General features: G+C 43.7%; 1 protein-coding gene and 1 long non-coding RNA gene across 2 annotated transcripts in view; one reads left to right on the top strand and one right to left on the bottom strand.

The window, feature by feature from the left end:
• LOC140578721 (uncharacterized) overlaps positions 1 to 12,954 on the top strand; it is an 86,448-nt gene that overhangs the window by 28,752 nt on the left and 44,742 nt on the right. The window lies entirely within an intron of this gene.
• The window catches only part of znf804a (zinc finger protein 804A), a 36,140-nt gene that overhangs the window by 6,694 nt on the left and 16,492 nt on the right, over positions 1 to 12,954 (bottom strand). The window contains exon 2 of the mRNA XM_023801835.2: positions 1,634 to 1,777. Within this exon, the coding sequence (XP_023657603.1) occupies positions 1,634 to 1,777 (144 nt within the window). The remainder of the gene's footprint in view (positions 1 to 1,633; positions 1,778 to 12,954) is intronic.

Genomic DNA, 12,954 nt, shown 5'->3' with positions numbered 1-12,954 from the left:
GGCCCCGGGGGAGCTTGGGGGCTACACATGTATTTCCTATTACACTTGCGTCATGGATGGTCATCAGCTGACGGATGGAGGGGTAGACCATACTTTATAGCCATGTCATTGTTTAATGCTTGCTATCTGTAACGGGGTGGGGATAGCAAGCCATGGAAATCATCAGTGTAATAAATACAGCCTCTGCTATTGGCTGCTTGCATATGCAGATGGATTGCCAGGCTCTGCAAGCTGACATCAGATTGGCTATTGGGGCGGATTTGTGGGGTGAAACCGATTTATCTCAATAATGCAGCTGGGACGGCTGGTGAGGTGCGGGGTCACACATGTAGTCAATAGTTCATTTGGCCCAACTGTTGACAGCTGGCGTGGATGGCAAAGATTGCGAGAGATCGATCCCCATTCAAGTTAAAACGATAAGGCCACCACAGATCCCAAACCCTTAGACCAGGGCTGGAGGTTATTTTACCACAACTGCAGCTTGGTCCTTTGATACAGTGTGATTTATTTATTGTTTTTCCATGCTTTATACTCCTAACATGCTTTATACTCCTTAATGAGGCAGCCTCACATCTTTGCTGGAGGGAAAAAAATGTAAACAAGGGAATTACAGGATGAAAGATGTCCGCAACGCGCAGCATGTCGAACACGTTCAGGCTATCTAGGGTTAAAAAAGACCACTGTGGCTGTAAAGAAGTTAATGCTAATGTTAGCAACGGTGTCTCGCTCATAAGTAAAAACTTTATGTACATCAGATTATGATTTTAAAATATGATGCATTCACTGTAAGAAGCTGGCAAGAAAAGATAAAATCCTCTGTTCTTAGTCTTTTAGGTAGCGTGGTCCTACACAATACAACCGGTGTGCTGTAATTTGAAACACTAGCCAGCTTGTGGGGAAGTCCTTTGAAGCTCTCCTCCAACAGAGCCCGGTATAATCTGGCTCTTCTCCACAGCCATGTTTGAAGCACACTGCTGGAGCTAATGAGGTGGTACGGAAGTCAGGAAGGTCTCATCCTATTACCGGCAGAGCGGACGAAGCGGGCCGGCGGAATGACTGACGCTACGGAGCGTGCTTGACCGGTGTGGGGTCACGCGTGGGGCGCCAGCGCCGCTGAACACCCAACGGGTAAATAGATTGACCTCTGGACCCACAGGTGATTAACAATTACAATGTCTCAGAATGCTCATTCCTACCACATGATGTATATCCTGAGAAACCAAATAAATATTTCTCAGGCTGCTTCTGTCGTCGGTTCCCTGGCTGTATATTTTGCAATGCTTGCTACACTAATTCATCACAGATGTGTACATTAAGGAATTACATACTGAACTCCAGCATCGATTCATTTAAATATGGAATTATTCATAGAATGTATGGGTCCATCCATCCATCTTCCATAACCACTTATCCAGCACAGGCTTGCAACAAGCCTGTAGCCTATCCCTGGCAGTACAGGGTATGAGGATGGGGACACCTCAGACGGGATGATGGAGTATATATGCAGTATATATATTACCTGCTTTTGTGTGCGATAGTGTGAGTCACAATCATATTGTGTTCTATGTCCAGGCAGTCAGAGTCGGTCCTCTGCGTCTCTGGCGTATTGATGCCAAAGAGGGACAAGCCTTACCTGCTTGTGCGCGTGGTCGTACGAGTTGATGTGGTTATCGAACTCCTGGTGCTTGTAGTACTGCTTGTCACAGAGCTCGCAGTAGAAGTTGGCCTTCAGGTCATCCAGGGCTTTTGCCATGGCCTTCTCTTTCTCTGCGTAATCCTGCAGGCAGGACAGAGAAAAAAACCAGTCAAGAAAAAAACACTGTTATTAAAATCTAACAATCTGAACTGATCGGTGAGTCAGTTACCTGACCAGTGGTGCTACGAGAGATTTTTGGCCCCATGACAGCATATTATATTGGTCCCAACTCAGACAAATTCAGTTTTGTTCCAAATTTTTAAGATCCCCTGTCGCTGCTACAGAATTTCCTGTTTCAGATCAATCTACCTATCTATGTAGAATAGTGCATAATGACATCATTAAATTAATACACAAAGTACAAATTTAATGCACAATAGGGATAACAGCCCATCTGGGATCCATGCATATGGAATGTTCAATGCATATTGAATGTTCATCTCTGTGGGATGTATAATAGGACACCCACACATTTCTAGCTATCAAGTGTGCAACCAGAAAGATCTCTGTAGCAGCATTGGGTGGTCAGCAAGAGTAACTTCCAAATGTCATTGACGTGAAGGAAATCATGGAAGAAGGGAAGGGAGTGGCGATAGCCTCCAAGCTAGGGTGACATTGGCTTTCCAGATCCCAGCAGACATGTTGAAGAAAGCAGCTTAATGACTGGAGTGTGGATGTGTGAGTGCTTGTGTGTGTGTTCACATTCACAGCGTACGTCCATAGAGTCAGCAGCAGTTTGGAAGCCAGTATTTCAACTTCAGCAACGTAAATACTGCTACTTTGTTAATGCTACTAGTAATACTGCTAATTTGTTAATCTGAGCTCTGAAAATATGATTTCAGGGAGAACCTGTGATGATGGCATTTGCCCCCCCTCCACCCCCCCAACAGCCTCACTCACTGTTGTCCCCTCCCCCTTCTTCACTCGCATCCATTGGTATTAAATATTGATTTATAGTCATTTACGGATGAAAGTACTTTAGCCACGAGAGCAGCGCATTTCAGATCGAACACCATTAATGCTTAGGAGGTTTCAAAACTCACAATTTAGTAGAAATAGGCATTAGACCAATGTTCCCAGAAGTTTCCCCAGCCAGACATGTACTGTTAAGAGAGAAACAGCCCTTTCTGTTCATAATTCTCCATGAAGTTCTATTCTAAAGACAGGCCCATAATTGCAGAATGCAGAATCAACCAATTAACATAAATATATGTGTTGCATACCTGATGTATAGTAATAAAAATACCAATAAAATGGTATATAAATACCAGAGTCACAAAATGTGTCGTAAATGATCAGCTAAGCGATCGGTCGTTCATTTAAATATGAGATACTGAATAATTTACAGTCAGGTAAATGCCAGGGGTTTGCTTACAGCCTGAATTTGTACTCAGAAGTAGCACAGCAATTTCCAATTACACCTTTAACTAAATTCCAGTCCATTTATCCCTTGGCGTGGTTCGCACATGTCCTCCTTTATGAGTAGGTCCATACACAGGGGAAATTTGGCCACTAGAAGAAGCCCTGGACCGCCTGCCCATCAAGGCACCCTGGAACATGCCTGGAGTAATTCACGTCACACTTCAAAGCAATAACAGAGTCCGTTACGGCGAGGGCTGATTATTTGCCGGAATCGCGCTGGCGAACAAACGACGGTGATTGGCACATATAAGGACGCAGTTTACCAGCAACCCACAATACGCCGACAAGGCTGGTGGAGGTGCCTAATGAGTGGTTCGTCTAATGAGTGGTTCTTACTTTGTGAGACAAGGAGAGCGTAAGTGACATCTTAACGGATCTTCTGGGCGTTCCCTTGCCTGCTCATTATGAGAAACACCCAAGTGGGAACTCTAAAGTGAATCATAGATCTCAATTGGCAATCAGTAGAACAATCGGGGGCTGGCCTGTTCCTGCCCTTTTTGACGAGGCGAGGGTAGTGCTGGATAAGGATTGCACTTCTGTCGGAAAGTGGAATATGCAATTAAGGTGAGCGGGAAGAAGGGCCGGTGGGTGATGTTTATGCTGCAGAGAAACCCAACCGCTACAGAGACACTTAGAGTCTTCAAGGGTCGTTCTAGCCTCTAGCACGCTAATTTAAGACGAGGTGGTTCATGGATTTCTTTTCATCTGGAAAGGATTTCTTTTGTTTTTGGAAAAAGCACTCATTGATAATGCTTTTGCCACTCAGACTTGGCCATATGCCTGTATGATACAGCCAGATACTCTTGGCCTGAATGCTGGGAGATGAAAAATTTAATGGGTTTCAATCACAAAGGAAGTAACACATTTGTCGATATTCCACGATCTGTGCCAGCGTTTTTATGCGCTCATATCGTAGCTATGAATCGCTTCGTCGCTTTTTCCCAACGCGCGAGTCATTTTCAGAGCACTTTGAGTGGCCACACGACAACCCGAAAGCATCACTTTGTGAGTGATGGTGGTTCTTTACTCATCGCCGGATTGCATTGGGCACTGGAGTAGCTGTCTGAAGTGGCTAATTATTCAAATTATTCAGACCCTTTAGAGGAGAGCGGTGGAAACAGCAGCATTTCCCGCTGCTCTGAGACGGACATGATAACGTAGCATGCTAACACCTCTCTAATGGCGACTTGACTCTCCTACAAAAGCTGAAAGCGGGTCTCTTGCTCTCTGGGTTAATTGCCTGTCCTGTATTAGGACATACACTGGCTGTTGTTCCAAAAACAAACAGAAGGCAAGTTCCCCCCACACTGAATTGCATCCGGAAAGCTCACTGAGGATAGGTGTTAAATTCTTCACGCTGACAAGTTTTGTGGTTCGAATGGAGCCGTATTCCAGAAACATCTCCCCTTCCACATATCAGGGTCATCAATTGCAGTCCTATGGGGACAAAACTGTATCTACATTTTTAATTGTTTCATACATAACAATGTAGAGGGAGTGGATCACCTGCTGTTCCAGGTGTAAATCAGGTGCTAATTGAAAGTTATTCTGATCCCAGCAGGGCCACTGACAGACTGTGGCTGCCCACACTGACAGTATATGCATTTTACCCACCTGCTGTTGCTTCAGCCCACTATAAGGACATACTGACAGAAAAATGTATGCCCGCCCAGTCTTCTATTTTGGATCTCAACATCCAGGACGTGTTCATGGGAGGAAAACATGAAGCCTTTTTATTTCATAAACTGAGGACTCAGGAATGGTCAGCAGAAGACTGAGACAGCTGACCTACAGACAATGTAATGACACACAGACAGAATCAGTCAGAAAGGAGCACCGTACAATCACACTGTACTACTTTGTTTATCGTTGGCATGCCAGCTTACCCTGGACTCCAAAAGGTTTTCTGTATCCAGTCAAACTTCAGTTTTGTTATCTCTTCTGACTTCTAGCAGAGGTGGATAGTTCAAGTCCAGACAGTAAAAATCGAGACCAAGATTTTGTTTCAACCAACCAGCTGAGTATAATGAGTCACAGTCACCGAGTACTCAACGGGTTAGATGAAACATAATCTCGGTCTCGATTTTTACTGTCTGGACCAGAACTATCCACCTCTGCTAGTTGCTATTTTTGCATAAGATTTTACCATAAACTGTGGTAAGTCTGGAAGTGCCACCGTTGATTGATTATGTGTTATTAACATTTATCCAACCATGTTCGTAAAGGCAGTATCTAAAATGAAATAGAATAATGATTGGTCAACCATGGCCAACTCTTTAAGATGGTGAAAAGTCACAATAACGATCCCTCATTTTAAAACCTCTTCCACACCAGAATTAAACAGTCTGGGCAAGAATAAATAGCATGTCTTAATGTATGACCCATGGGAATTAAATCGTCCACATTAAAGATGGATGTAAATCATGCAGCTGTCTGACTAGGTATTGATTTAAGCTAATTTGATAGCTAGTAATTATGAAGTAAACAGATGATTCATTTGATATTGATTTTTTAAATATCCATTTATACTTACATGTAAATATCTAATGCCTTTAACAAAGGCGTTATTCTGTATCAGTAATAAATGCAGTTATCGTGCATCCCACACTTTTATTTTGCTTTCTTTTCTTTTCTTTTCTTTTTTTTAAAGAAAACTGTGTTGTTTGGAAAGAAAAATATGTTCCGAAGCATTCAGAGTAAACAAACAGATCAAAACAGATTGCGTTGATATATAAAGAGTCCGATTGTCGGGTTTTAATCGCTGAGTGTACAAAAGGTTGCAAATGTTTCTCAGGCTGGGAGCTGGCATGGTTCTCCAATAAATTATTTGTTCTAGATCAGGACAGTGCATGCCTTTCTGAATGGCTGAACGTGGAGTCAGCTGTAGTTCACTATGAATACGAATGTCTCCATAGCAGCCTAAGCCCAGTCATCCTATACATAAGCATCCAATCCATCCGGGTCCTCCATTGACCAAATACCACGTCCATTGAAGTGTGGCCTCCAGCAAATAGCCAGGATGGGAGCCAAAGCAGTCTAAGCTCAGTGTATAAATTGGCCACCATACCATTTCATCAGCGTAATGGGTCCATATTGCCTTCTGCCAGAGTGGCCAATCAGCAATTTCCATAGACGTACTCGTAGTCATAATTAATCCTGGTGTGCACATACTCAAGTGCCTGTATCAAAGACTTCCTGTGAAGCGTTCTTATTAAAACAAATTTATGAAGCAGAAAGAACGTGATTTCTTGGGACAGAGAGTCGGATACCTGGTGACAGCTTTTGTACTTTATTTTTAGGGACGCTGCTTTCTGATTTAAATTTATCAGTATCGAACCTGTTTCCCTCAGCCACACGTGCTCATCTCTCTGCTCGCAGAGCCTCGAAAGATCTCTCAGGGTACATGTCAAGGGGGTGCATTTATGTTACTGTGACATCAAGATAAACGTATCAATCGCTCACATGCCTAAGAACCCAGAAGCTTCCTGGGTTCATGACCATGGCCACAAGGGGTTTTTCATCGAGTCGATTTATTTAGTCGATTTAGTCTTTTGCTGGGGACAAATTCACACTGAATTCATTCGTTTCAGTTCAGTCCCCATCTTTATATAATGTACATCCTTTAATTTCCTCTTACTTTCCCAAAACCCCAAAGGTGTGAGGCTTAAGACTTAACTTTGTAAATGAAAATATATATATATACTCTAATGTGCTGTTACTCAGTCAAGAATGTTAATTAACCGCTAGCTAAATGGGAAAAAGGGAAGAGAGGCACAAAAAAAGCGAACAAAATTAGAGTGCAGACTACCATTGTGAACATGCTGTCTGAATGAATTAGATTTTCCAATAAAAAACTTCCATCAAACCATGAGCAGCTCATACACATGGTCTGCTGCAAATTCTAGGAGTGTCTATAAACAAGGGGGAAATGACAATTTTCAATGAATGTTAACAAACTGGAAATAATCAGTTTCTCAAACTCTCCTTTGGAGTCAAATTCAGAATTTGTCTTAAACCCCAGTCTTCATTGACCTAAAAAGCAGATCTCTCTGCCATGAAAGGCATCCACTGTGTGGCGAGGTCCATTTCCACGGGAACGGAGGGAGGCGGAGCTCCCATCCTTTCAAGCGAGCTGTTCGGATAGGACAACATTAAATCCATTTACTGACAGGCAGTAACAAAGAGGCAGGGTGGCATCCACAAATAGCCAAATCTCGAAAAACAGAAGTATTAATGTGCAATTATAGCGTCAACTAAACAGAAAAGCATAAAACATGCTGCATTTAGCTAGTGACTTAGAATGACCTCATCTGAAAAGGTAAACAATGACTAAAATGTTGCACTTCTTCACTTCCAAGACCTTGATAAAGCACAATTTTTAAATTGTTGCAGTCAAATATTGTGAAAAAAAAGATCAAAACTGTATTTCTTTATTTATACTGTGGATGTAAAAAATAATATAATCATAATGCTTTTCTTTAAAAATTGTTTTCCATATTGTGAGCCGAGGAACTGAAGCTTCAGTCACCCCCCCCCCCCACCCCCACCCCCCACGCTACACAAAACACACACACAGTCACGCAGAAACACCGACCATCTGATGAGGGCGGGAGGTGCTCTTGTCAGATCCTGGCGCACACTTTTGTAGTGAGCTGTACCCCCAAGTCTTGCGTGGGTGGCGGGGGGGGGGATGGGCGTGAGTGTTTGGGCAGCTGTACAATTAGGGCTGTGAAGCGGACCTGGAGAGCCCTAAAAAAGGGGGGGGGGTGGGCTCTGAGGAATCAGAAGGAAGGGGCTTTAGTGAGGAGGGGGGTGTCATGCCCGCAGGGACAGCGGCACTTTTGAGCTGAACGCAGCGAGCAAGGCGCCGCGTGGCGCGCAGGAGCGATCGCGCGCGGGAGTGTAATTCGCCCTCTTGTTCTACCACCTGCAAGCTGCATAGCCTGAGGCCTGCCATCTGAAGACAGCATCGGGATGTAGCGGAATTAAGACGAGGACGCAGACGGGATTGTGTGCCGAGCCTGGCTAATCGAGGAATCCACCGGCTCCGCTGGAGGATTTAGGCTGAGACGGGAAAGAAGGGGGAGAGATTACGGGGACTACATTTATCAAATCCGAACTTCAGACTCCGGATTCCTACAGGGCAATTATACCACACAGTCACATATGATGGAGGAAAGTGAAAGGATTGGGAATTTACCAGAGGCCTGTCGACAGATGCTCAGCCCCGTTTGACGGCGGGAGACATTTTTTTTTAGCCCCCTCCTCCTGTTGTAAGGAACGCAGGGAAGTGATAATTACAATCTGCAATCAGCGGAGGTTATGAAGGGAGCCAGGCTGCCGTATCGCCGTCCTTTGAACGGAGCTGGCGAAATTAGCGATTAGCATAGTGCAATTAGCGAGACCTCTCTGGGCTTGATGAAGTGGAACATACACAACATCTGCATCCCCCCAAAACTGATTTCTTGCTTCCAAAATCACACCTGAATCAACTGCTCCAAACATACTATTGTAATAACAAGCACTATGGTAATGAAATCATATTCTACAAGGCTTTAGCTTTGACCTCCTTGAGATATGTATGCACACAATCACACACATACCAAAAAAAGGCACTGTTTGTGTGACCTGGCCCTTTCGTTTACAAGTGATTCTTCCACAATGAACCAGTCAATGGTGAGGAACAACATAAAAATCTAACGTTTCAGAAAGAGTGCCAAGAATCAGGCAGGCAAGGATTCAGCCTGGCAGGGTACATGTACGGAAGTGTCATCCTTACCAAAAGCCACAGTTTTTTATTTATTTATTTTTGTTTGTTTTCGGAGCCTTCAGAAAAGTATTTCTTGAACACCAGATCTCTGGATGGATTAAAGGGATTTTACAGAAATGGTTCTTGGTGGCTGGTTGTTTTGCAAGGCTTATTTCGAACCAAACTGTATCAGGTGAAATAATCTCTGTAATGGAAAAGACCAAGCCACTTTTCACTGTTCTGTTGGGGCTGAGATATTTGTGCAGTTTAAACCAGCATACAAACTCCTTGCATATTAGCTTAGATCTGGACTGTGGAACCCCGTTCACAAATTTACCTCCCATTTCCTCATCAGACTTATCATTCTCTGCCATATGTATTATTGTAGATGAAAGGCATTTTCTGTTGCTGAAACTTGAGCTCTAAAAACGTTTGTACGGCAAGTGATGAAGTTTAAAGGAAAGCAGCATTAAATGGTGAGTGCCATATTTAGATACTGGGGAGGGCTTTAAAAATTCATATAACCTAGAAAATGCACACTGATATGTTTAACAAGAGCGGATATTATCCTTATTGAGACATGGAGAACTTTAAGGTACAAATCATTTGGAATAAATAACTAAATCCAGGTAAATCATTCTGCTTTAACTGAAATATTAAAAAAGCAACCATCCAACGTCATATTAGTATTTTTCCTCGTGATGGCAAAAATGATTTATTTCAGTTAGTGAATTTAATTGAATTGCGTGGGGGGAAGGGAGTTAATTTAATAGCCGCAATCGTATTTTGCTTCAAGGCAGTTAGTTTTTTTTTAAGTTGAAGGATGGTATATTAGGTCTATTACTAAACAAAAGTAAAAACCGCAGCGAGGCACCCAGGGAAGCCGGTGTAAATAAATAAAGAGCGGAGTTTGCGGGTGATGGACGGCGCTGCGCACTGCCCTTAGCGCGGCGGCTCGGCGGCGAGCGGCGCGCCGAAAGGGTGCAAACCGGGACAAGCGAGATAAAGCGCGGCTGCCGCACTCTGAGCGATGACTCTGCCTGCCTCCCCCGCCCTCACTGCACCAGTTCCCCTTCCCTCTTTCACCCCTTCATTCTCACCACTGCCAGGATTGCTGAAGCGTCATTTAATTTCGAATATTTTTCCGGCTCGTCCCCGCTTAATATCCCGCAAGAAGGAGGCTCGCTTTACGGCATAATAACTATAATGGGGTAAATATTAAGGCTTACTGTTAACCTTAGCTACGCGAGCAGGAGGGTGGGGTAGAGCACGGCGATAAAACAGCGTTTTATTGGATAACAGTTAGGTTTTCTTTTCTTTTAATTGTAGAGTTAGGGTAGCATGTAGGGTGTTGTTTTTATTTGGAAAATTAATAATAAAGACAGAGTGAAGCAGACATCAGTAGCGTGTCTATTGCCCCTTCCACATCTACTTGGTGATTGCAAACGTCGATTCACATTCATTAAACTGGGGAACTCTCATTTTCTCCTATTTAACCTCAGCTTCAGCACCAGCAATCAGCAAAACCAGTGTGGGTAACAGATGTGATACTTAAGTTCACTTCTGTGTCTATCATGAATAGATATCGAAGAACCAGGACCTCAGTTAGATGAATATCTCTCCTTTTGGCCTTTTTCCGCCCTCCTTTTTCATCTCTTTGTCCCACATACTTCCTGATCTCCCTGCCGACCTGCACAAGGTCTGCAACTATGGCTATAGCCACCGACGGCCGTACGCTATACCTCCTTGCCATCGATTAAGTCGGGGTGACGGCTAGCTGAGCTCCATTAAGACTCCCCAGGAGCGTGTGATCATTGACTGGGAATCCTCACACTCCCTGCTCCCCCAACCTGCACCTCCTATTTTCCAGCTCTTTCAGTCCAGCCTCCCTCCGTGCCCCGTCAGAGAGGATCACAAATCTGACACCGATGTACTGTAGGCGATTCAGGGCTTAATCTCCGGTTCGCAGAAAGCCCCAGCGATGCCACGCAATGCAGCCTGCTAATCACTGACAATTAAGTAGACCGTTTCTTTGAGGGGGTCCTTCTCCGGGCCCCCCAATGCCTCAGATCGATTGGGATTCATTTTCTCGCTGTTAATCTGCGATGACAATAGATGCAAATGAAGGAGGTAATTAATGGCCCCAAACTCTCATCAAGTACGATGCTCTTCGGAAAGAATTCCTTCCATATTCTGGCCTGTAGCTACAAAGGATGCTTATTATTCTGTGATGGAGTGCGCATGTGGCGTAGTGAGCTATTAGCCAGAGACAGGACCACCGGAGATCTACACCCCTTGGGAGGGAGAAGGTCATAGAAGGTCAATTTGCACCCTGGCTGCTGTTGATGGGACATTGGTTCCCTTGCTGGGATTTTTTTCCAGGGACGCTTGCCAGCGTAATTGGAGCCGTGCCTTGAATGTTTGAGGATTCAGCTGTGGCATCCCGTAATCCTTTTTGGATGCCGTTCGCCCATAGCTACTGTCGTCTGAGTCGCGTGCGCATGCATACGGGTGGTCCTGTGGTCTGTGCCTTTGGCATGTACAGCTGGCCAGACAGACGGGTGTTTGAACAGGCCCGCGGCGACACGAAAAAGCACAGGCGAGGAGAGGCAGGTCCTGTGGGATCGCGAGCAACGATCCATTATTCAAGCAGACTGTGCGTGTTCCCATCACAGCCCATCAAACGGGCAGAGAGAAATGCATTTAAAATTGATGTTTAAAAATGTACAATCCCACCAACTAAATGGAATTCCCCTAATTGCATGTCAGAAGATCCTAGGTTGAAAAATAGCACTGTTTAAATATATGTTAACATTTTAATAATCTTGTAATATATTCAATAGAGCTAACTGAGCTTTCATTTTAATAATACAGTTGTGTTATCTGTGCATTTGCAGTTGAGGAATACATTTCTAATCATCTCTGAAAAAAACATAGATACAGAAATTACCTGACATTATGACATAATAACGTGCGTTTTTTTTTTTTAACTGACAGGAATGCAGCGTTTGAGAAATAGCAACGGCAAGTCTGGGAAGTTATATTACCCATAATGCCATACTGCTTTATTACTTGACAATGTGCCTTCAATTAACTGGATGAAGCATGTTCAGCCTTGCAACAAGCCATTCAGCCATTCATTTTCCAAAAGTGCTTATCCAGTACAGAGTCACTGTGGGCCTGCAGCCTATCCCAGGTAACACAGGGCGTGAGGCAGAGGACCCCCTGGACGGGATGCCAGCCCATCACAGGACACACACACATTATTGACAAGTTATAGATACAGATTCACTTAACTGCATGTTTTTGGATGGTAACACTAAACCAGAGAGCTCAGAAGAAAGCCACACATACATAAGGGAAAGAGGCAGACTCCACATACACAGAAGCATACTGCAGACTGAATCCACAACTCACATGCTTGGACTAAGCACTTATGTGCATTGTATGTGAACCATTGGACTGAAAAAAACAGTATGGAGACTCATCTCACCAATCATTTCTGACGGGCACTACACACAAGTTGGATGAAGGCACCTGCTAATTACTGAAAAATGGCCAGTTAGTTAGTTTAATGCCTGGATCCTTCCATTGATTTATCATTTCATTCAGATGTATCATTCAGAGGTGGGTAGTTCTGGTCCAGAAAGTAAAAATTCAGACTCTATAACTGTGACTCTTTATACTCAGCTGGTTTGTTGAAGCAAAGTCTTGGTCTGAATCTTTACTTTCTGGACCTGAACTATCCATCTCTGGTACCATTTATAAAATGCCAGAAGAATAATGAGCTTTTACATTTAATTTACTCTCTATATAGAAAAAGAAAAAATGTATTTGCTGAAACTTTGTGAGTCAGCAAGGCTGCTTGAGATTTACAGCAGGCAGCATCTGGTCACAAGCCCTGTGGAAACCTAGAGTGAAATACTGCAACTGTCGACTTAGGAAATGTTCTATCTTAAATTGCTGTAGTTAATTGGTCACATAATCCCTTCTCCATTCGTGAAATGCTGCCTTTTCTGCCCAATGTATAGATCTGGATTCCCTACAGAGGCGAAGCAGATTGCACACCTCACTCAAAGGTACAACA

The sequence above is a fragment of the Paramormyrops kingsleyae genome, chromosome 16 (genome assembly GCF_048594095.1).
Source record: "Paramormyrops kingsleyae isolate MSU_618 chromosome 16, PKINGS_0.4, whole genome shotgun sequence".
In the NCBI taxonomy this organism is placed as follows: domain Eukaryota; kingdom Metazoa; phylum Chordata; class Actinopteri; order Osteoglossiformes; family Mormyridae; genus Paramormyrops; species Paramormyrops kingsleyae.
Note: the sequence above shows the minus strand (reverse complement) of the source record. Positions and strands in the feature narration are given on the sequence as shown.